The sequence below is a fragment of the Mya arenaria genome, chromosome 9 (genome assembly GCF_026914265.1).
Source record: "Mya arenaria isolate MELC-2E11 chromosome 9, ASM2691426v1".
In the NCBI taxonomy this organism is placed as follows: Eukaryota; Metazoa; Mollusca; class Bivalvia; order Myida; family Myidae; genus Mya; species Mya arenaria.
This window is the reverse complement of record NC_069130.1, coordinates 40,979,271-41,002,885: the sequence shown is the minus strand read 5'-3', so window position 1 is coordinate 41,002,885 and position 23,615 is coordinate 40,979,271. Positions and strand designations below refer to the sequence as shown.

The following is a 23,615-nucleotide window of genomic DNA, read 5'->3' as shown; positions in this document are numbered from 1 at the left end:
ACTTCCATAACAGCGTCCTTGGAAGTAAAAAAACTTCCATGATTTTTGAAAAAAACTACCAAAGGTGAAGGCTTGAAAGATCAAAATATCCAAACCTGATGTCGATGTTACTTTTATGGCCACATTTTGAATCAGTCTTGAAGTCAATCAAATTATTTGAATATTAATTTGTGAAGTTGGCAAGTAATTATTGCAAATTATTTCATTTAGCTTAATAGAACTTTGGAAAATAACCTTTAGTGTTCGATAGACTTAAAACTTCCGCATTGCAGAGCAAACTTTGATAGCAAGGAAGATCATAATTCCAGTTTCAAATTAATATTGGAAGTTCATAAGATTTAAGCCCTAAGCTGCTTTCCCTTCTACACACAATTGTGTACATACAGGTTGTATATTAAAAACCCTAAATTAAGAGAGAGGGGACATTCGTATACAGAACCAGCTTGATAATCTTAGGCTTGATGAATTGTCTGGTGTATTAAAGCCTTACTTTGCTATTACAGGTTGTATTTTGATGCCCCTGAAGAGAGAAAGGACATTCGTATACAGAACCAGCTTGATAATCTTAGGCTTGATGAATTGGCTGGTGTATTTAAGCCTTACTTTGCTATTACAGGTTGTATTTTGATGCCCCTGAAGAGAGAGAGGACAGTTGTATGAATAACCAGTTTGATTATCTTAGGCTTGACGAATTGGCTGGTGTATTTAAGCCTTTCTTTGCTATTACAGGTTGTATTTTGATGCCCCTGAAGAGAGAAAGGACAGTTGTATGAATAACCAGTTTGATTATCTTAGGCTTGATGAATTGGCTGGTGTATTAAAGCCTTACTTTGCTATTACAGGTTGTATTTTGATGCCCTTGAAGAGAGAGAGGACAGTTGTATGAATAACCAGTTTGATTATCTTAGGCTTGATGAATTGGCTGGTGTATTTAAGCCTTTCTTTGCTATTACAGGTTGTATTTTGATGCCCCTGAAGAGAGAAAGGACAGTTGTATGAATAACCAGTTTGATTATCTTAGGCTTGATGAATTGGCTGGTGTATTTAAGCCTTACTTTGCTATTACAGGTTGTATTTTGATGCCCTTGAAGAGAGAGAGGACAGTTGTATGAATAACCAGTTTGATTATCTTAGGCTTGATGAATTGGCTGGTGTATTAAAGCCTTACTTTGCTATTACAGGTTGTATTTTGATGCCCCTGAAGAGAGAAAGGACAGTTGTATGAATAACCAGTTTGATTATCTTAGGCTTGATGAATTGTCTGGTGTATTAAAGCCTTACTTTGCTATTACAGGTTGTATTTTGATGCCCTTGAAGAGAGAGAGGACAGTTGTATGAATAACCAGTTTGATTATCTTAGGCTTGATGAATTGTCTGGTGTATTAAAGCCTTACTTTGCTATTACAGGTTGTATTTTGATGCCCCTGAAGAGAGAAAGGACAGTTGTATGAATAACCAGTTTGATTATCTTAGGCTTGATGAATTGGCTGGTGTATTAAAGCCTTACTTTGCTATTACAGGTTGTATTTTGATGCCCTTGAAGAGAGAGAGGACAGTTGTATGAATAACCAGTTTGATTATCTTAGGCTTGATGAATTGGCTGGTGTATTAAAGCCTTACTTTGCTATTACAGGTTGTATTTTGATGCCCCTGAAGAGAGAAAGGACAGTTGTATGAATAACCAGTTTGATTATCTTAGGCTTGATGAATTGGCTGGTGTATTTAAGCCTTTCTTTGCTATTACAGGTTGTATTTTGATGCCCCTGAAGAGAGAGAGGACAGTTGTATGAATAACCAGTTTGATTATCTTAGGCTTGACGAATTGGCTGGTGTATTTAAGCCTTACTTTGCTATTACAGGTTGTATTTTGATGCCCCTGAAGAGAGAAAGGACAGTTGTATGAATAACCAGTTTGATTATCTTAGGCTTGATGAATTGTCTGGTGTATTTAAGCCTTACTTTGCTATTACAGGTTGTATTTTGATGCCCCTGAAGAGAGAAAGGACAGTTGTATGAATAACCAGTTTGATAATCTTAGGCTTGATGAATTGTCTGGTGTATTTAAGCCTTACTTTGCTATTACAGGTTGTATTTTGATGCCCCTGAAGAGAGAAAGGACAGTTGTATGAAGAACCAGCTTGATTATCTTAGGCTTGATGAATTGGCTGGTGTATTAAAGCCTTACTTTGCTATTACAGGTTGTATTTTGATGCCCTTGAAGAGAGAAAGGACAGTTGTATGAAGAACCAGTTTGATTATCTTAGGCTTGATGAATTGGCTGGTGTATTAAAGCCTTACTTTGCTATTACAGGTTGTATTTTGATGCCCCTGAAGAGAGAAAGGACATTCGTATACAGAACCAGCTTGATAATCTTAGGCTTGATGAATTGTCTGGTGTATTTAAGCCTTACTTTGCTATTACAGGTTGTATTTTGATGCCCCTGAAGAGAGAGAGGATGACGTTGACGACAGTCGTTTACAGAACCAGCTTGATAACCTTAGGCTTGAGGTATAGTCAAAAAATTTAAAAATTACCTCAATTTTGCAGTGTTTTTCCATAGGGCAAGACAAACAAAGCAATGTTTAGATCATGGTTTTGATTTTTTTTAGGAGAATAAGACTGCGTTTAAACATACTGTACTGGTTGAGGCTAAATTAAATTGAGCAATTTTTGCGAATTAAATATGCTTTTGGGGATTTTGAACGGGCAGAATTTTAGCCTCATTTTCAGTACAAGAAAAACAATGATTTGTTTCAGGTTTATTTATGCAAATATTCATTGTAAATTGGTATATATTTTTCAAGATAAAAGTTCATTGTGTGATGGCCATTGTCTCGAAATCGTCATCATTTGTGCACAAAATCATTATTGTAGGTCATAACATGAAAACTGTTCCAAGATATGAATGGGCAGACATATTGATTTTGCTTGAGTTGTCTGTCCATAACAGCTCTATATTTCTTAAAGGATTCTTAAATAACTTGCCACAATTGTTCACCATACTCAGGCGTTGTGCTGAGCGCCTGTTACAACCCACAGGGTTCGAGGTCAGGGTCAATGATCATATGACTGCATTTAGTGTCTGCTCCATATCTCTGAAACGTGTTTAAGGTTTTTGGAATTACAACCAGTGAATTTTTTTCGTTAAATTTACCGCTGAATAACGGCTGTTTTCCCTTGCCGAAAATCGTCCAATTTTCCCCAAAAATAGTCATATTTTCTCCAAAAAAGGTAATCAATTCCCCTCAGAAATGAAAAAAAAATACAAATATGAATTGTGCTTTTTGTTTTTATTTTGTAAAACAATGCATTTTAAACACGATGTGAACGCGCAACAATAGCAGGAACCGGTTTGATCCGGGATAGGGCCCGGGAAATACACCGTTTCTGATCATCATCACCAAGACGCAGTTTATTCGTCTAATGACACTGATCAATTTGTTTACGATTTTCGAAGTTTTGACATCAACTTTTCGGCATGTTTAATGTTCAAATTACAATTCATTTCAGTATTATTCTCTGTTTCTTATGTATGATTTTAATGTTCATTGAATTTGTATTTTACAAGATGAGTAGCTCATGTTTTTATGATAGTAACTGCAATTTAAGAGATTGTATTATGCTCAAAGTACAATGTTTTTTTGTTACTTATGTATGATTTCAGTGTAACTTTGTTTATTGTGTTTTTAAGATCTTGCATTTAATTAACATACTGGTATCACAAGACCAGAAAGCTGAAATTGCAATTTGTTTGGTGAGAAAGTGATAATGCTTAATATGGATCATTTGGCACAAAAATCATGTTTTACATGTTTTGATGATAGTAACTGTCTTTAAAGAGAGTTTAACAGTTTTAATAGGCGTCTTTGTTACTGGTTATTTTAAATGACCATTTTAATTAGGGATGGAAACCGGATACGAAATCAGTATCCGGATATTCGTATCAAGTATTCGAATACTATCCGGATACTTGTATCAAATTGTTTTCATAATAAGTAAATTTCCTATCATATGTCACCCACCTTCTGTTATTTGACATAATTGTCCACCTAATTTATAATTCGTCATATGGCAATTTTACTTTTTCATTTATTCTTTCTCAGTCTTAATAATTTATAATGTTATAATCAAAGCTAAACAACTCAGTTTACGTCATAAAACTCATGATGAATACCACATAAACACCTCGCGAATTTGATAGTCACTTCGGCCGAGGTGGTTGCTTGGTTACTGCCACGTGCTTTCGAGTTTGTTATTTATCAGCAGGTTTCCTGTTAAATGACGCTTTGATTATTTGATAGTCGATTGTAATTTTATTTCATAACATTGTTTGATTTAATGCAATACCTACAATTTCTGCGGTGTTTTGTAATGAAGGATATAATTGCGGAAAAGATAAGAAGACAAAAAGACGACAACACTTTTACCATCCTCGGATTTTGTGAAATACTTCCAAACACTCGAAGTCAATGTTGGAGGCATAGGCCTAAAAAAAAAATTGTTTGGTTAGGGTTACATCCATTTCAAAAATAGGTAGGGTAGGTAGGCTTTTTTTTTTATTTTTTTATTAGGCTTTATATAAGAATATCATTTTCATCATTGGAGAATGGTGTTAAAGCTATCTTCTGTATTAAGCGTTAAAGGTTTAAACTACATATTGAAAAGCAATTAAAAAAAAAACGAAAAAATTATTTATTATTTTTTTTATTTTTTTAGTTTTTCAATTTTTTTTTCAAACTGACTATAAAAACGGTAGGGTCGGCGCCTATTCCGTAGGTAGGGTCGGGTAACCTGAACCAAATGTTTTTTTTTTTTTAGGCCATATTTCCGTAGTCGAGATACAGGAATAACGATTAATAATTCAAAACACAATTACAAGATGCAAAATGATGGACATTCGATTGAAAAGTGAAAAGATAAACAAATTTGTATTTATTGTTTAGATAGCAATAATTTCTTCATGCATATTCATCAAAAATACGAATGGTCATTAATAGCTTTGCACGACCCTTAACTTGTGATTGGACGATCAATTCCTACGGATTAATGATCAATCCGTTTAATATCAACTAGTGCCAATTAGTGTCTATTAAGCACATCTGAGATTATAAAACAACACTTGTCATTGTAAACAAGGTCATAGAACTTAGCAGGGTGCTGCACAAGGACACAATATCACGCCTTTTGCAAACACCCAATTAGCAGACGATTTGTGACACATACCTGCTTCGCGACAGACACTGTTGATCACCTGAAATATTTCATCTGAAAAGTTTTATAACAATTGCTATGTCTCTGCTAAGCTATTTCATTGAAGTTTTAATTCGTAACGAATATTCGAATACCCATTTTGGTATCCGAATACTTACCTGATATCCGGATATCCGGATACTCGGATATTCGCTTCCATCCCTAATTTTAATGTTCATTGTATTTTCTCAATTTTGGGAATGAACGCGCTTATTTTCCCAATTGTAAAGCCACAAGTGGTTTTGAAAATTTAAATAAAAATCACTGACAACCCATGTTCCCCGTATGGAGACAATGTGCAGAGCCCATGTTACAACCAGCTCTGTTCAAGGTCAAACTTTGAGGTCAAAGGTTATATGACAATGTGACTATATTTTATGTCTGAAGTTCACCATATTGAGACAATGTTCAGAGATCATGGTACAAGGTACAGGTCAAGGTCGCCATAAGAGGTCAAGGGTCATATGACTACATTTTGTGTCTGCTCAATATATCTTGATCCTCTTGAAGGATTTGAAATCATTTGCCATAAATGTTCACCATATTGATATGATTGTGCAGAGGGGAAGACATCAGTTTTTTATTACAAAACAACCCTTGAGTCTTATTATGTTTTTGCTACACCTGTTACAAGTGACATTACACAAATATAAAGCAAGGCCAATTATTCTGCCGGTAATACATGATAAGCTATACTCTTTTTCAACTGAAGTTTTTTCTTTCATTAAGATTTTTTTTTCCTTTTTCCATTAGGCTGATTATAAGAAATTAATAAATTCACAACTCTCTATGTAAAATCTGTGTATACGGAAACACGTTTTTTAATTATAGTTGCTGTTAATAAACCTAACAAAAGTTATATAAACACCAAAACTGTGAAAAGGCACCACATAAAAGTAATTCAACGATGATAAAAAATATGCTGCATCAGGCATTGTTTTGCGGTCTGACAAATATCGGCTGTTTTTTTTTGAGGCAATTAAATGATATTTTAGGAAGTTATTCTGAAAATTTTCATGATGATATCTCCAAAGTTGCGCAAGATATGTTTTGAGTGCGTCATAAATGTATCAAATTCCAAATGGCTTATAATTATAGTTGTTATAAATACTATCATGGAATCATTATTCAACTAAATAAAAAGAAATATTCAACTAAATAAAAAAAATAGGTTGATGATTAGTTTTTTTTATTTTTGAGGTGCACGTTCACAGTTTGACCGTAACTTTTTTAATATATTTTTCTGGGAATGAACCAATTTTGGTGTAAATGTCTGGAAACCAGTGATCTAAGACGGCTGACAAAAGATCAGATAGCACTATTATATATTTACGTTCGAAAATTGATGTTTTATGGCTAAAAGGGTTACTAACGCTTTAAGGAAATTGCGCTTTTCGGCAGTTTTCCAAACAGTTGAGAAGTCGGTTATCTTATATGACTGTATTGAAAGCATTGATGCCAAAATCAGCTGATTCAGTTTGATATGGTGGTGATTTTTTTCTGCCTCTAAGTCTGCAAAAAAGGTTTGGGGAGATTTTATTTGTCCTCATGGTTTTGGCGTGAATAAAATAATTATGCTCTTCACAGGTACGCAAAGCAGAGAAGTTGAAAAATGACGCAGTACGTGATAAAGAGGCGCAGATCGACAAAATACGTCGTCTGGAAGAACAGAGAGATCGTTTTGAGCGGGACCTCAAACAAGAGCAGGTTATATTATTATTTGCAAGTTATGATACTTAAAATTGTTGAAAGGGGCACAGTATAGGCTAGAGGGGCACAGTATAGGTTAAAGACATGCTAAGTAGGTTAAAGGGGCACAATATTGGTTAAAGGGGCACAATATAGGTTAAAGGGGCACAGTATAGGGTAACGAGGCGCAGAATAGGGTAAGGGGGCACAGAATAGGTTGATAGGGCACAATATCGGTTAAAGGGGCACAATATAGGTTAAAGGCCCACAGTATAGCTGAAAGGGGCACAGTATAGGTTAAAGGGGCACAGTATAGGTTAAAGGAGCACAATATAGGTTAAAGGTGCACAGTATAGCTGAAAGGGGCACAGTATAGGTTAAAGGGGCACAGTATAGGTTAAAGGGGCACAGTAAAGGTTAAAGGAGCACAGTATAGGTTAAAGGGGGCACAATATATGTTAAAGGGGCACAGTATAGATTAAAGGGGCACAGTATAGATTAAAGGAGCACAATAAAGGTTAAAGGTGCACAGTAAAGGTTAAAGGAGCACAGTATAGGTTAAAGGGGGCACAATATATGTTAAAGGGCCACAGTATAGGTTAAAGGTGCACAGTATAGGTTAAAGGAGCACAGTATAGGTTAAAGGGGGCACAATATATGTTAAAGGGGCACAGTATAGGTTAAAGGGGCACATTATAGATTAAAGGGGCACAGTATAGGTTAAAGGTGCACAGTATAGGTTAAAGGAGCACAGTATAGGTTAAAGGGGGCACAATATATGTTAAAGGGGCACAGTATAGGTTAAAGGGGCACATTATAGATTAAAGGGGCACAGTATAGGTTAAAGGTGCACAGTATAGGTTAAAGGAGCACAGTATAGGTTAAAGGGGGCACAATATATGTTAAAGGGGCACAGTATAGGTTAAAGGGGCACATTATAGATTAAAGGGGCACATTATAGATTAAAGGGGCACAATATGGGTTAAAGGGGCACAATATAGGTTAAAGGTGCACAGTATAGGTTAAAGGGGCACTATATATGTAAAAGGGGCACAGTTTAGATTAAAGGAGCACAATATAGGTTAAAGGTGCACAGTAAAGGTTAAAGGAGCACAGTATAGGTTAAAGGGGGCACAATATATGTTAAAGGGGCACAGTATAGATTAAAGGGGCACAGTATAGATTAAAGGAGCACAATAAAGGTTAAAGGTTCACAGTAAAGGTTAAAGGAGCACAGTATAGGTTAAAGGGGGCACAATATATGTTAAAGGGCCACAGTATAGGTTAAAGGTGCACAGTATAGGTTAAAGGAGCACAGTATAGGTTAAAGGGGGCACAATATATGTTAAAGGGGCACATTATAGATTAAAGGGGCACATTATAGATTAAAGGGGCACAATATGGGTTAAAGGGGCACAATATAGGTTAAAGGGGCACTATATATGTAAAAGGGGCACAGTATAGGTTAAAGGGGCACAATATAGGTTAAAGGTGCACAGTAAAGGTTAAAGGAGCACAGTATAGGTTAAAGGGGGCACAATATATGTTAAAGGGGCACAGTATAGATTAAAGGGGCACAGTATAGATTAAAGGAGCACAATAAAGGTTAAAGGTTCACAGTAAAGGTTAAAGGAGCACAGTATAGGTTAAAGGGGGCACAATATATGTTAAAGGGCCACAGTATAGGTTAAAGGTGCACAGTATAGGTTAAAGGAGCACAGTATAGGTTAAAGGGGGCACAATATATGTTAAAGGGGCACAGTATAGGTTAAAGGGGCACATTATAGATTAAAGGGGTACAGTATAGGTTAAAGGTGCACAGTATAGGTTAAAGGAGCACAGTATAGGTTAAAGGGGGCACAATATATGTTAAAGGGGCACAGTATAGGTTAAAGGGGCACATTAAAGATTAAAGGGGCACATTATAGATTAAAGGGGCACAATATGGGTTAAAGGGGCACAATATAGGTTAAAGGTGCACAGTATAGATTAAAGGTGCACAATATTGATTAAAGGGGCACAATATAGGTTAAAGGGGCACATTATAGATTAAAGGGGCACAATATGGGTTAAAGGGGCACAATGTAGGTTAAAGGGGCACAATGTAGGTTAAAGGGGCACAATGTAGGTTAAAGGCGCACAATGTAGGTTAAAGGGGCACAATGTAGGTTAAAGGAGCACAATATAGGTTAAAGGGGCACAATATAGGTTAAAGGGGCACAATGTAGGTTAAAGGCGCACAATGTAGGTTAAAGGCGCACAATGTAGGTTAAAGGGGCACATTATAGATTAAAGGGGCACAGTTTAGGTTAAAGGTGCACAGTTTAGGTTAAAGGGGCACAGTATAGGTTAAAGGGGCACAATATAGGTTAAAGGGGCACAGTGAAGGTTAAAGGGGCACATTATAGGTTAAAGGGGCACAATATAGGTTAAAGGGGCACAATGTAGGTTAAAGGCGCACAGTGTAGGTTAAAGGGGCACAATATGGGTTAAAGGGGCACAGTATAGGTTAAAGGGGCACAGTATAGGTTAAAGGGGCACAATATATGTTAAAGGGGCACAGTATAGGTTAAAGGGGCACAATATAGGTTAAAGGGGCACCATTTAGGTCAAAGGATCACAATTTAGATTTAAGGGGCACAGTATAGGTTAAAGGGGCACAATATAGGTTATGTAAGGTGACTTAATGTGGTTGTATTTCAGGCTGCAAAAGCTATTCATTTTTAAAGCGGGTCGGCTAAATAAAAAGTGAATGCAAATATGACTTTTTTGTGCAAGTGCTGACTTCGCATTCATAGGCGATTATAAGATTGAAAGTCCTTATTATGACAGAGGTGTTATCACACCTATCCCTTGCGATAAAGTATAGTGATAAACAGCACTGTCAATCTTCTGCTTGTCATCAATCCTGATTGGCTGATACAAATACTGTTATACTCTCAACAGACCTTCTGATATCAGTCAACAGTTGCAATCACAGCAAAGACATGTATTGTCGAAATTGATGATTGTTTTGGTTAGGCTTTTCGCTGCGGAATTAAAAGCATGTAGGCATAGTTAACGTATGTTGGTAATTAATCTCGCCAGTGGAATGCACATTGGGCCGGACAAGCTATAAAGGCCTGGCAGAAACACTGCATTTAATAATACTAACAAGCATAAATCTATTCCATTACTATATTTAAATGATTCAAATGATATATAAACACAGTTCTGTGGGAAAAAACTATGATGTCATTTCCTGTGTGGTGTCATTTCCTGAGTAATATCATTAAAGGGGCACAATAAAGGTTGATGAAAAAAAAACAACTTTTAATTTTAATGCATTATCATGTGTAACTCATTTGACTTTAATGATCAAAACAAGAAATATAAAGAATAGTTGTTTGATACAGTGTAAGATGGAAATATATTTTTAACTGAGCGAGCACCAAAACATTGATTCAGGAGTGGCTTTGAGATGAGTGTTTTTATTACTTCGTTGAAATGATTTTTATATAATCTTTTTCAGAGTGTTAGCAGTTCCCACCTTAAAATGCTGAAATTGTACGAGTCACAACAGAAAACGCTCGACCAGGAAAAACAGGAGTGCCGGCGTATAAAACAGAAACTTGTTACACTGCAGAGCATAGATACATTGATGAATGGTATATTTTAGGATCAATATTAATACTTCTGGGCCAATATTTAGCTTTAATAGCTGTTTGTTCAAAGAAAAAGGTTCTTGTAATGTCACAGTATTGGGATGCGTTGATAAAGCAGTTCGTTTTGGAAAGTTCTGTACCCAATCCTACGCAGTAAGACATTACAAGAAAACATGCATCATGTTAATTCGATGTGGCAAGATCTTTGCCACTGGTGGAGAGCCCTCTTGGTATCACATGTGTTGCAGGAAACTGTTTCATTTCTTAGTTTGCAGATTTTAACTTTTTTCATACTTATTATTCAAATTCCTCATATTCCCCATCAATGTACATGGATTGACCTCCAATAGATTTTTTTTTGTTTAGTCACCTACCAGTTGCAAAACCAAGCAGTTCCACTATTATCATTTTATCAAATTCTTATCCATTATTTGATATACATATATAATTCAAGTTATGTAGAAAAATGAATTGTTTTGACAACATTTGGAAATTTCAAATTGCCTGATAATCAACAAGATTGCTTTATATAGACAAAAATGATATAAAAATGTTTCTGTTAGTTTTTGATGAAATCATTTTTAAGAACTGACAGAAATTGGGATTTTTATATCCATGTTTAGGGGAAAAAGTCTGTTTGACCATTTCGAAAGCTGGCTGAATTGGTCAGAAAAAACACACAATGATAATGCACTTAATAATGACATAAAATAATATGAAACTTGGTGTACATGTTCACTCTGAAAAATAAGCACATGTTTAGCTAGTCCTAAAACACCTGCTAAAATTGATAAGTGAACTTTCTGCTTTCAAGATATTTTATGTTGGTTAAGGAAAAAGCAGACAAGCCTGCTCTTATTCCAAGTTAGGATAGTTGATTACAAGAGACATAAATATCATTTATATATGCAAAGATGTTTCATGTTGGTCATGCTGAATATAATAAAACAAACTCAGACATTTGTCATTGTCTGACACTTTGATTTTTGGTAGGCTATGCAAAGTCATGGATTACTTCCCTTTGAAAACCTTTATGTTTATAACCAATGAAAACAAAATGGCAGAATTCCCTACTGAGGCCTTTTTTTTAATTATATGTTTTACGAAAGGCCAGAGTTGTGAAGTGTCGGAGGAGGAGGAAATAAAAATAAAAATAAAATTACATTTCTGGAATTTTATTTTTTGGTCGGGGGAAAAAAACACACAGAAAAGCAAAAGCTATGACGTATTCTCTATGATTTTCTATTTTAATGTCAAGTCAATATCTAAGTGTGTGCACATTTGTTTTTGCTTTATCTGACAAGTTCACTTCATATTTTCATTAATCACTCTTTATACATTGTAAATGCATGTTAAAATAGACAAGTGACATTAAAATAATCAACTATTTTCGGTAACTTTATTTGCCATTTTAGAGTTTAAGGAACCGGCTATCACTTCACTGTGTTGTCTTGGCTGCAAATTGTCTGATACCAATTCACCAACTATGTCATTGTTACAGTTAGCAAAGGAGCTTTTTTGTTTCGTTCTATACAGGGAATATTTATCCGTCAGGAACTAGCGATCCAGGAACTTGTAAATCAACTGATTATAGCTGTCTGAAAAAACAAAAGCTGTCAATCCAACAGTGATTCAAATAATACTAGTTCTGTCCAACAAGCAGTCCAAACAACACTGGTGGTCCAACCAACATCTGGTCCATCCATTTATAGTAACTGTTGTTCAACCAACACATATGGTCCATCCAATATAGCGGTCCAGTAAGCAATAGATGCCCAACCAACAATAGAGTTTCAACAGGCACTAGCTTACATCATGTTGCTACCAATCTAGCAGCCCAACCGATTGTAGTGATGTTCTTCATTGAAAGTGATGGTCTCAGTAGATAACATCAGCATATTTGAATCATATCTGTAAAGAAAAATAAGTTATTCTCAGACTTAGTTATGTAAATTTTTTATAACATAGTAATAAAACACACAGAGCAGTATAAATATCATAATTTATATTGATGATGATTTATACATGTTCATTCATAAAACTATTACATAGCTATACTGTACCTGGTGATATACATACAGATTCCTCATTATGGACTATCACTGTCAGATAGTAAAACAGCCTAATGTATTATTGGTGTTAATTTTCAAAACAAAGGTTTTAGAATAGATGATATTTTTATGCCCCAGAAGGTGGGCATATTAAAATCGCACCATCAGTCCGTCCGTCCGTCCGGCTCTGTAACTTTCCCTTGTATGGACAGATTTTAAAATAACTTGCCACATGTGTTCCACATACCAAGAAGACGTGTGGCGTGCAAGACTCGTGTCCATACCTCAAAGGTCAAGGTCACACTTAGTGTTTATTCACAATGGAGTGCTGCATATAAGGACATAGAGTATAGGTTGTCGTGTCCGGGCTGTAACTTTCCCTTGTATGGACAGATTTTAAAATAACTTGCCACATGTGTACCACATACCAAGACGACGTGTCGCGTGCAAGACCCATGTCCCTACCTCAAAGGTGAAGGTCACACTAAGTGTTTATTCACAATGGAGTGCTGCATATAAGGACATAGAGTATAGGTTATCGTGTCCGGGCTGTAACTTTATCTTGTATGGACAGATTTTAAAATAACTTGCCACATGTGTTCCACATACCAAGACGACATGTCGCGTGCAAGACCCGTGTCCCTACCGCCAAGGTCAAGGTCACACTTAATGTTTATTCACAATGGAGTGCTGCATATAAGGACATAGAGTATAGGTTGTCGTGTCTGGGCTGTTACTTTCCCTTGTATGGACAGATTTTAAAATCACTTGCTACATGTGTTCCACATACGAAGACGTGTCGTGTGCAAGACCCATGTCCCTACCTCTAAGGTGAATGATACACTAAGGTTTATTCTTGTGTATACAAGGGAATTCTGAATATAAGGACATAACAGTGTAGGTTGTCAAGTATGGGTGGTATTTTTTTATGTTCAGAGGCAATTTAAAATAACTTGCCATATGTATTTGACACGTAAAGGCAAGATCAACTTTTCATGTACTGACCTTGTTCGTAGGTCAATGTCACATTCGGGGGCATTCGTCACATACTGTGACAGCTCTTGTTTGTTGTTAATAATACTCCAATATGAATAGTAACCGCTGCCTTTTCTGAACCATCTACCCCACCCACCAGAACTAAACTGTCCAGGTAAACAGTCAAGCGATTTATAGCTCATGACATTCAAATTATATCACAATAATGTAATATAAACTCATTTAAATGACAAATCTAATAAAAATAAATAAATAATAACAAACCTGGAACGATAATTAGTCCATATTTATTGCTGTTATAACCCGGAAATAAACCGGAAGTCACCCTGCCGAAAAGGATTATCCGGGTGAGCTAAAACCCGGTACCAAGTATCGATATCGAGAAAAGCCGTTATCACAGTTTATGATACCGGATTATGTTGATACTGTGTTATTTAAAGAATGTATTGGTTGTCAAAAAGCAATTCATAATGGACCGTGGATACTTGAATTTATCATTTGATATTAACCCTGATATCAACATAATTCGGTATCAGAAAGTGATACCGGATACCAGGTACCGGATACCAGGTTTTTAGCACCAGCCTGCAAATCTGATGATGTTTTTCATTGGCTTAAACTTTTTCAGAGATGTTTACACCAATATTTTTACAACTATTGCGATGCCGTCTGCTTTTAATGATTTGCCGCGATAAAGTTTCATCGGCGGAAATAAAAAAAAAACGAAATCACAATTTTATTTTTATTTCAAAAATGAGTTTTTTTGAGCGGCGGTGTTCGTAAAACATAGAATCAAATAAAAAAGGCCCGAGATGAAAATTTCTTGAGGTAAAGATAAAAACCCAATATCATTTCAAATGATAAGGATTAACATAAAATAAAATTGAGAAAAGAACAATACTTTCCATTATTTTTCGAAGACAAGCCTGTCTGAAATTCAGACTTGAGGCTGTTTAGTTTTGCTATCGATTTGTCTTAGACTCCCTCGGAGAAGAGAAGAAAGAGCTGAGACTACTTTTTGTATTGCTTTATTAACGGTCACACCAAAAACATACGGGTCTGAGAAAATCAAACAGGCACCCACTCTCTTGTTCTACTGAGTGACGTCTGTTGTGTTTTAGGCATGTCTGTTTTCTAAGGACAAAAAGGAGTTGTCATAGCCTTGCATCATCAACGTTCCAAACTTAGTATTAGCTTAAGAACTTCAAATGAAACTTGGTACACTTGTTTGAGACCATATACACATGTTCAGCAGGGCCCTGATTCAAAAAGATATCTTAGACGCAAAACTTACATTAAGCTTAAGAGTGCGCCTGTACACCCATATGGTAAAGGGCAGATCCTACACAATAAAAATAGTTACAATACTTTTATTGATACGCAGTTACGCCAAAAATGGAGTTACACCTTGAAAGTTACCATCATAAGCCTTACAATCTTTATTGAAACAAGGGGCTTGGCCCCAAATTCTCAAAACTTCTTAATTAAGTACCTTATAATAGGATTAAGCTAAGCTCACTATTTTGCTAACAGATAAAGCTAAGCTCACATTTTTTGTTTTTCAATAATTTGTGTTATATTTACTTCATTTAGATTATTTATACTTAAGATAGGAATTAACTTATGAATATCACAATTAACCATTTTTCGATTATAAAAATTTGATTTAAGTATATATTAGAATAAGCTACTTAAGCCTTAAAAGCTTCAGAAGTTTCGAGAAATTGGGGCCAGGGGCAGTGATTACGAACAGTCTCAAGTGAAGTCTGAGTTCAGACTCAAGACGCATTAAGGCAAATCTTTATTATGCCCCCCTTCAAGAAGAGGGGTATATTGCTTTGCACAGGCATGTCTGTATGTCGGTCGGTCGGTCGGTCCGTCGGTAGACCAAAGCTTGTCCGAGTGATAACTCAACAATTCCTGGACGTATGGTCATCAAACTTCACATGAAGGTTGGGCCTGGCCAGTAGATGACCCCTATTGATTTTGGGGGTCATCGGGTCAAAGGTCAAGGTCACAGTGACCTTTAATGGTAAAATAATTTTAAAGCTTGTCCGAGTGATAACTCAACAATGCCTGCACCCATGGCCCTCAAACTTGACATGGAGGTTGGGCCTGACCAGTAGATGACCCCTATTGTTTGGGGGGGTCATCAGGCCAAAGGTCAAGGTCACAGTGACCTTGAATGGAAAAAGGTCGTCCGAGAGATAACTTGACAATGCCTGCACCCATGGCCCTCAAACTTGACTTGGAGGTTGGGCCTGACCAGTAGCTGACCCCTAATGTTTTTGGGGCTCATCGGGTCAAAGGTCAAGTTCACAGTGACCTTGAATGGTAAAAGGATGTCCGAGTGATAACTCAACAATGGCCCTCATAATTGAATTGGAGGTTGGGCCTGACCAGAAGAAGACCCCTATTGTTTTTGGGGGTCATCAGGACAAAGGTCAAGGTCACAGTCACCTTGAATGGTTAAAGGTTTTCCGTGTGATAACTTGACATTGCCTGCACCCATGGCCCTCAAACTTGACTTGGAATTGGGCCTGACCAGTACATGACCCCTTTTGTTTTTGGGGGTCATCTGGCCAAAGGTCAAGGTCACAGTCACCTTGAATGGTAAAAGGTTGTCCGAGTGATAACTCGACAATGCCTGCACCCATGGCCCTCAAACTTGACTTGGAGAATTGGCCTGACCAGGAGATGACCCCTATGGTTTTTGGGGGTCATCTGGCCAAAGGTCAAAGTCACAGTGACCTGGAATGGTAAAAGGTTGTCCGAGTGATAACTCGACAATGCCTGCACCCATGGCCCTCAAACTTGACTTGGAGGTTGGGCCTGGCCAGAAGATGGTCCCTATTGATTTTAGGGGTCATTGGGCAAAAGGTCAAGGTCACAGTGACCTTGAATGGTAAAAGGTTATCCGAGTGATAACTCGACAATGCCTGCACCCATGGCCCTTAAACTTGACTTGGAGGTTGGGCCTGGCCAGAAGATGGTCCCTATTGATTTTAGGGGTCATTGGGCCAAAGGTCAAGGTCACAGTGACCTTGAATGATAAAAGGTTGTCCGAGTGATAACTCAACAATGCCTGCACCCATGGCCCTCAAACTTGACATGAAGGTTGGGCCTGACCAGTAGATGACCCCTATTGATTTTAGGGGTCAAAGGTCAAGGTCACAGTGACCTTGAAAGCGAACTTGACAATTCCTGGATCTATGGTCATCAAACTTGACATGAAGGTTGGGCCTGCCCAGTAGATGACCCCTATCGACTTAAGGGGTCATCAGACCAAGGTCAATGTCACAGTAACCTTTAACGCAAAAAGTTAACAAATCTTCTCCCACTGATATCTCAACAATGCCTGACCCTATGATCATTAAACTTGACATGGATGTTAAGCCTGACCAGTAGATCACCCTTATTGATTTTAGGATTCATAGAGCCAAAGGTCAAGGTCACAGTGATCTTGAATGGTAAAAGGTTGTCCGAGTGATAACTCAACAATGCCTGAACCCATGGCCTTCAAACTTGACTTGGAGTTGTATCTGACTTGTAGATGACCCCTTATGATTTAAGGGGTCATTGGGTCAAAGGTCAAGGTCACAGTGACCTTGAACGAAAAAAACTTGTCTGTGTGATAACTTGACAATGCCTGTACCCATGGCCCTCGAACTTGACATTTAGGTTTCTGGTGACCAGCTGATGACTCTGGATTTTGAGTTCATAGAGTCAAAGGTCATGGTCATAACACACTCTATCCTCACACTTTAATGGTCATAATCTTAAAACTGCCTTAACGGCAACAAATCAGCTGTCATTTCGGTCCATGCATATTTTATTCAATTGTCCATATAATCCTGACAACATGGCGCTCTGGGGGCATAATGTTTGACAAACATCTCTTGTTTAATTCTAATTTTCCTTCTCTCAGAACATTGATGATAAAATTTGCTGAAATATATTACTATTTGAATGTTTTACTAGTATTAACATATTTTTTTGTAAAAGAAATGGAATAAATGTGGTTTTTTGTTACTTTATAAAAATGCTTTTCTGAGTCTCAGTCTAGACTTGGACTTGAGACTGTTCGTAATCATGGCCCCTGGCTTTTAAATTGTAATATGTCTCTTTTTACTGAAGTTCATCAAACGAGTGTTGACGATTCCTCTACAGCATTCTTGTCTTTTTTGACGTTCAATTGTTATTAGGTTTGAATGAAAGCCATATATTAAAAAAAGTCGACCTTACAAAATAAGAAAATGATGTGACTTAGACGGAGTAAATTAAGCTATGAAGAGCTTTAATGTCGTCTCTTTGTGATTTTGCGACATTCAGCGATATTTAAAATGCAATAATGTTGACTTTTTTAATAACTAAACACATCTTTCTCTATTCATAATAGCAATGATTCACAGTAAATATTCCAAATGATGCATTAAGTATAGTCTGTTGCAAGTGTGATTTTAATACTCGTTAGTTATTGGTTTTGATCGGCACTTTATTGCTTTAATTTTGAAATATTTTTATGAGAGATCTTTACAGATCAACTAGAGTCCAAATAAAGATTTACTAGGAATTTAAAGCTTCCAAACAGGGTTTCTTTTCTCTGACCAGTTAGGGGTCAAATATCGTCCCCATTCCCAATGATAAAAAACATACATTCCCCCAAAAATGATAATAAAATTCCAGGTTTCTATTTGGTCAAGAAATTATACCCCCAAACCAATTTTGTAGGGAAGAGTTGGTGTATTTTAAAAAAAAATAAACAATAAACAATAATTACCTAATATTCATGTGTACTGTTTAAGAAAAAAAATGTTTGGTTTCTAGCAAAATAATGCGTACTTTTTAAGAAAAAGTTTCTTCAGTAAAAAACACTTTATTTAAAGTAAATGAACAGATACATGTATTTTAGAAAGCAATGCTATAAAAAATTGGCCTCTTCAAAAAATGGTATCAGTTTTGTTCTTATATTGGTATGCACCTTTGTTTCTGCAAAGAAATTAATTGAGTATAGGTGTCCACCTCCCACTCAAAAGGTTTATAATTCGAACCACACTTCAGCCTCAAGGGCATTAGATCTTACCCTTAAAAAAAGACTCAAGTGTTGCATTACTTGTATCTGCCTTAAAATTGCTGTCGTCATAATTCTATGTTAAAGCTGCACTCTCACAGATTCAACGTTTGGCAACTTTTTTATTTTTTGGCTTGTAACAAGCCAATTTATGCGAAAATGCATGTAAACCAGTCATATAAGACTGCTGACAAAAACTCTAATATTTATGTTCAACAATTGATGTTTTATGCATTTTTCTTACAGTTAGTAACGCTTTTAGCCATTAAACATTAACTTTCGAATGGAAATATGAAAATCTGCGATCTGATATTTTGTCAGCAGTCTTTTATCACTGGTTTGCAGATATTTACGCACAATTTTGCTCATTCAAAGACAAAAAATAATATTTTTGTAAAAACGGTAAATCTGTGAGAGTGCAGCTTTGAAAACAGACTAAGAGTCACATGATTTGTATGAGTCTATAGCTGTCTTCACATCATCGTAAGCTGAAATAAGTTTGTATAAAACTAACTATCTATTAATTAACTAATTGAGAACATACACCCTAACTAAGAAATCTACACGGACATGCCCAGTGGTCCTAAATTCAAAAATAAACGCTGTTTAGGGGCACAAGGCAGGGCACCAAATAACAATGAACTAGAGATATTAACACCACATACATAAATACAAACACCACATACATAAATACAAACACCACAAACATGAATACAAACACCACATACATAAATACAAACACCACAATCATGAATACAAACACCACAAACATGAATACAAACACCACAAACATAAATACAAACACCACAAACATGAATACAAACACCACAAACATAAATACAAACACCACAAACATAAATACAAACACCACAATCATGAATACAAACACCACAAACATAAATACAAACACCACATACATAAATACAAACACCACATACATAAATACAAACACCACATACATAAATACAAACACCACAATCATGAATACAAACACCACAAACATAAATACAAACACCACAAACATAAATACAAATACAAACACCGACATTTATTCATCCTTTTTGGTATATTAAAACAGTGAGAGTGCATCTTTAAACTATTAATATGGCCATACTTTCACACAGTTGTTCCAACTTTTTTCAACCACATATTTTCAGTACGGGCTTTTAAGCCCATTCAGGTCAATAGAACGTTAATTCTATTTTTCAGGTGCAGAATCTGATGCAGCTGATATTATTGCAAGTACGGGCGAGAGTTCAGGGGCTGTGCAATCCTTATCCCGTCAAGTGGCATTTCTGAAACGGGAGTACGAGAAACTGAAACTGGAAAAACGGCAACTTAAGGATCACTGTGAAAAGCTACAAATGTCGGATAGATCTGGAGGTAAAAAAGTGCAAGATTTGACGAAAAAGTGTGAAATATTGACAGGACAGTTGGAACGGTCGGAGGGTGATTTGAAACTTACGGAAAAAGAGGTGGATTTCTTGAAGTCGAAGAATAGTAAATTGTTAAGTAAGCTAAGAGCCTTGAAGAGTTCTGCAAAGTTAAGTGAAAAAAGTGAAACAAAATCGTCTGAGGTAAATACGTCAAGTTCGAGTTTTCGTGACTTGTTGAACGAAAGTTCTCGTGTTCATCAGGCTTTTGCTGCATCTACTCCGAAACTAACGCAGCCTACAAGTCCTCAGGGTGTGGATTTAGACACAACCCCAGATCTGTTCACATCACCCCCCTTGACTCAATCTCAGGTAAAAAGGGTGGAAATCGAGCCAAGTGGGTCTGGAACCCAAACTGGTGATAAAACCTCTCCCAGACTGAATACACAACGAAATAAAAGACCGCTTAGTGACGATTATGATGAAGACGTTGAAAACAGTGCCAAGTGTATAAAAATCACGTCTGCTGCAGAGAAAAGGTCTCAGAAATTGAAACATTTTAAAAGTGATTCTGCCATTAAGGATAATAATCAGATTTTGAATTACGCAAGTTTGAATATTTTCAAAAAGCACGAACTTGGAGCAAGAGCTCATAATAAAGGTAGTGTTGTTCAAAAAGGCTTTGATGGACTTGGTGGTCACACAACGCACGTTAATGCCATTGGAAATCCATTTAAGAAACCATCTGCAGGATCCAAAAAGTCGTTGTCGAAATTGCGTGGAACGCCTTCTTTACCGAAGTTAGATGGTTATATAGTGTTAGACTAATTCCTGGTGCTGATTATTGCTGAATTTAATATTCATGAAGTCAGGCTGTGATAAACTTCATTGTGGAATAATGCAACAAAAAATGCATTGAACATGACTGTAGACATTTTGCAACGAATATTTCTAAGTAATAATAAAGGTTGATAATATCACCTTTGTGGTGCATTTTCATGATTAAGCGCATTTCATCGCAGGTGTATTTCATGTAACCCATGTGACAGTAAACCCGCAATAAATTCTGCATTTGTGATATCGGATAGGGCAAAAGGGAGAGTTTTTCATCAAAATAATACCAATACGCAAAAGATAGAAAAATATGTGATAATAAGAAATATGATACGCTGAAGTAGTTGTGAAACTAAATCACAGACTAGAAACTTGCACTTAAAAGTAAGTGGCGATTTTTATAGCACAAAGAAGCAAGGAAAAAAATTCTGATTTTCATGGTTTAAGCAGCGAAGAAACGTTGTTCGAGATATTTTCAGGTAAAGAAGTTGTTCTATTCTAAATGTAAATTGAAGTTGGTTTGCTTCGTTTTAATGGCTTTTTAACACGCTCAGTTTTGTTTTTTGCACCTTGTTGCGAAAGTGGCCAGACTCCTTGGAATTATGAAAATATAGAGAAAAAGTCTTAAGATGCACTCTTACTCCATAATAATACGTACCAGAATTTATATAATTGTTTTAATTTATTGAAAAGGATAAACAAATATCGAAAACAATGGTTCTTATAAAGGATACTGTGTTTAATTTGAAAGAAATATATATATGCAGAAAATAAGGTATATTTATCTTATGAGACAATAGATGATCACTGTAAATCTTTTAGGACCCACCAGTCAATTAAAATTTGTGTGTTTTCAGCTATTTAAAACATGGTTACAATCTCATTATAAGTAATTAATATTTTCCATAAATGCATTATTTAGTTTGTAGTTAAAAAGTTTATCACTCAAAATTTATTGTTGTCATACATGTGTATGCATTGGTTTTAAATATCACTTTAAAATGAAAATTTACCCAGCACCTTGGTGAGGATCATAGTGGGCAAAGCCCCCTTTAACCTCTTTGGTTAAAAGGTTTTTTAGAGGCTAAGATTGCATTTAAACAGCCATACTACTTGTTAAGAGTTGAAGAAAGAGTTGTGAATTAGATGTCATTTCAAAAATGGTGAATTTTGATAATTTTTTAAGCTGAAGAAAAACACCTGTCACTTCACATATTTAAAATTTACGTACTAAGTTTCCTCCTTCCAAGCCTGTGTTGGCATTCAGTTGGAAATAAAAATGTTTTTGTACTGTGAAATTCCAATTTATATTATAGCTTTTACTGAAAGTTTTTTGTTATATTTGTAATATACAGTAACTGTCAAAATATATTTGTATTTGCAAAAATTAAAAATTATTTTCTTAAACTTTGTTGTATTTTATATGTTTTAACAGAATTCATCATGTACAAGGCATTTAGGCATAACACAATCTATATGTGGTTGAAGTTACCCTATTTTTAGTCCTAATCATAATTTTAGGAAAGGTTAAAATCAAATTTTGCAAATGAAAGTTGCTTACAAGTACAAATAAAACCTGTAATATCAATATAATGAAATAATTTTACGAAACAAAATGTTTTCTCGACTTACCGGTAACTTTCCCTTTTTTTGTTAGCATGTAACCTGAACCACATTATTCTGTTTTGTCCTTATGAATGGAAAAAAAGTTGTTTGCAGTGATTTAGTGGCCTGTTTGGATTTATTAGTCTTACACAGACTTTTGATGCCCCTGAAATTAGGGTATATTAAAATCGCTTAGTCCGTCCATCTGGTTTATTGTTTCTAGGCTGTTATTTTGTCAGGCTTAAAATGGATTTTAAAATTACTTTGTACATGTGTTCCGTACATAAAGATCATGTGAGGCATACAAAACCCAAGTCCCTAACTCAAAGTTCAAGGTCACATTTACAGACTTATCATTATGGAATGCTTCTTATAATATACAGTACACTCAACGAATTAGACCCACTTTCCGTTTCCCTCCACGGATTTTTGCTATCGCGGCCAACACAACGATTTTATCGACTCCGCGTTCCTCGGAGTTTGAATAAAAGGCCCTCGGAGGGTGATCAGTCGACCGAAGAATAACGATCTCAGCGTTCCTCGGAGGGTAAGAATCTACGCTAAAGTTATATTTATTTTATGAAAAATTTTCAACCGATTACGACGGCTCCAGTAAATTGCTATTATTCTTTTTCCTCTGCCCGTTTTGCATGAAGTTTAAGCTTACCACAAGAATGCAGTCGTATTTCACTAGTTGCACATGCATCTTATAAACGTGTTTTTGCTAATGACTGATAAACAAATTTCGTCCGAGAAATTCTAGGTTACACATTTTCGGAAAATTCTATTGATCACGCGCTTGACGTCGGAGGTCATGGTTCAGAATCGTGTAAATAGTCGGCTGCTTTATGATGCAATAACTAAGTGGATATACTTAATTGATTCAATGTTTATAATTCAAGACAATATTCAATTGGCGTTTACGGACATAAATACAAATTAAAAGTTGGTACATGTAAGAATCTTTTACACTTAACATGTGCATAAGCATAAAAATAAATAACTTCTAAATAAGAATGATTTCTTGCTTATCTGATTAGATAAGAGTTCCGCCGCGGGATCATAAAATCGGACGATTCTCAACGCTATCGTTCATATTAA

The 23,615-nt window shown here is 36.0% G+C and overlaps 1 protein-coding gene across 1 annotated transcript in view; it reads left to right on the top strand.

Annotated features, from left to right (window-relative positions):
- Positions 1–22,296, top strand: part of LOC128246429 (E3 ubiquitin-protein ligase TRAIP-like) — a 30,587-nt gene extending 8,291 nt beyond the window's left edge. Inside the window, exons 4-7 of the mRNA XM_052964622.1 lie at positions 2,425–2,509; positions 6,839–6,958; positions 10,452–10,587; positions 19,912–22,296. Coding sequence (XP_052820582.1) covers positions 2,425–2,509; positions 6,839–6,958; positions 10,452–10,587; positions 19,912–20,903 — 1,333 coding nt within the window. The 3' untranslated portion in view covers positions 20,904–22,296. The remainder of the gene's footprint in view (positions 1–2,424; positions 2,510–6,838; positions 6,959–10,451; positions 10,588–19,911) is intronic.
- Positions 22,297–23,615: the final 1,319 nt, after the last annotated feature.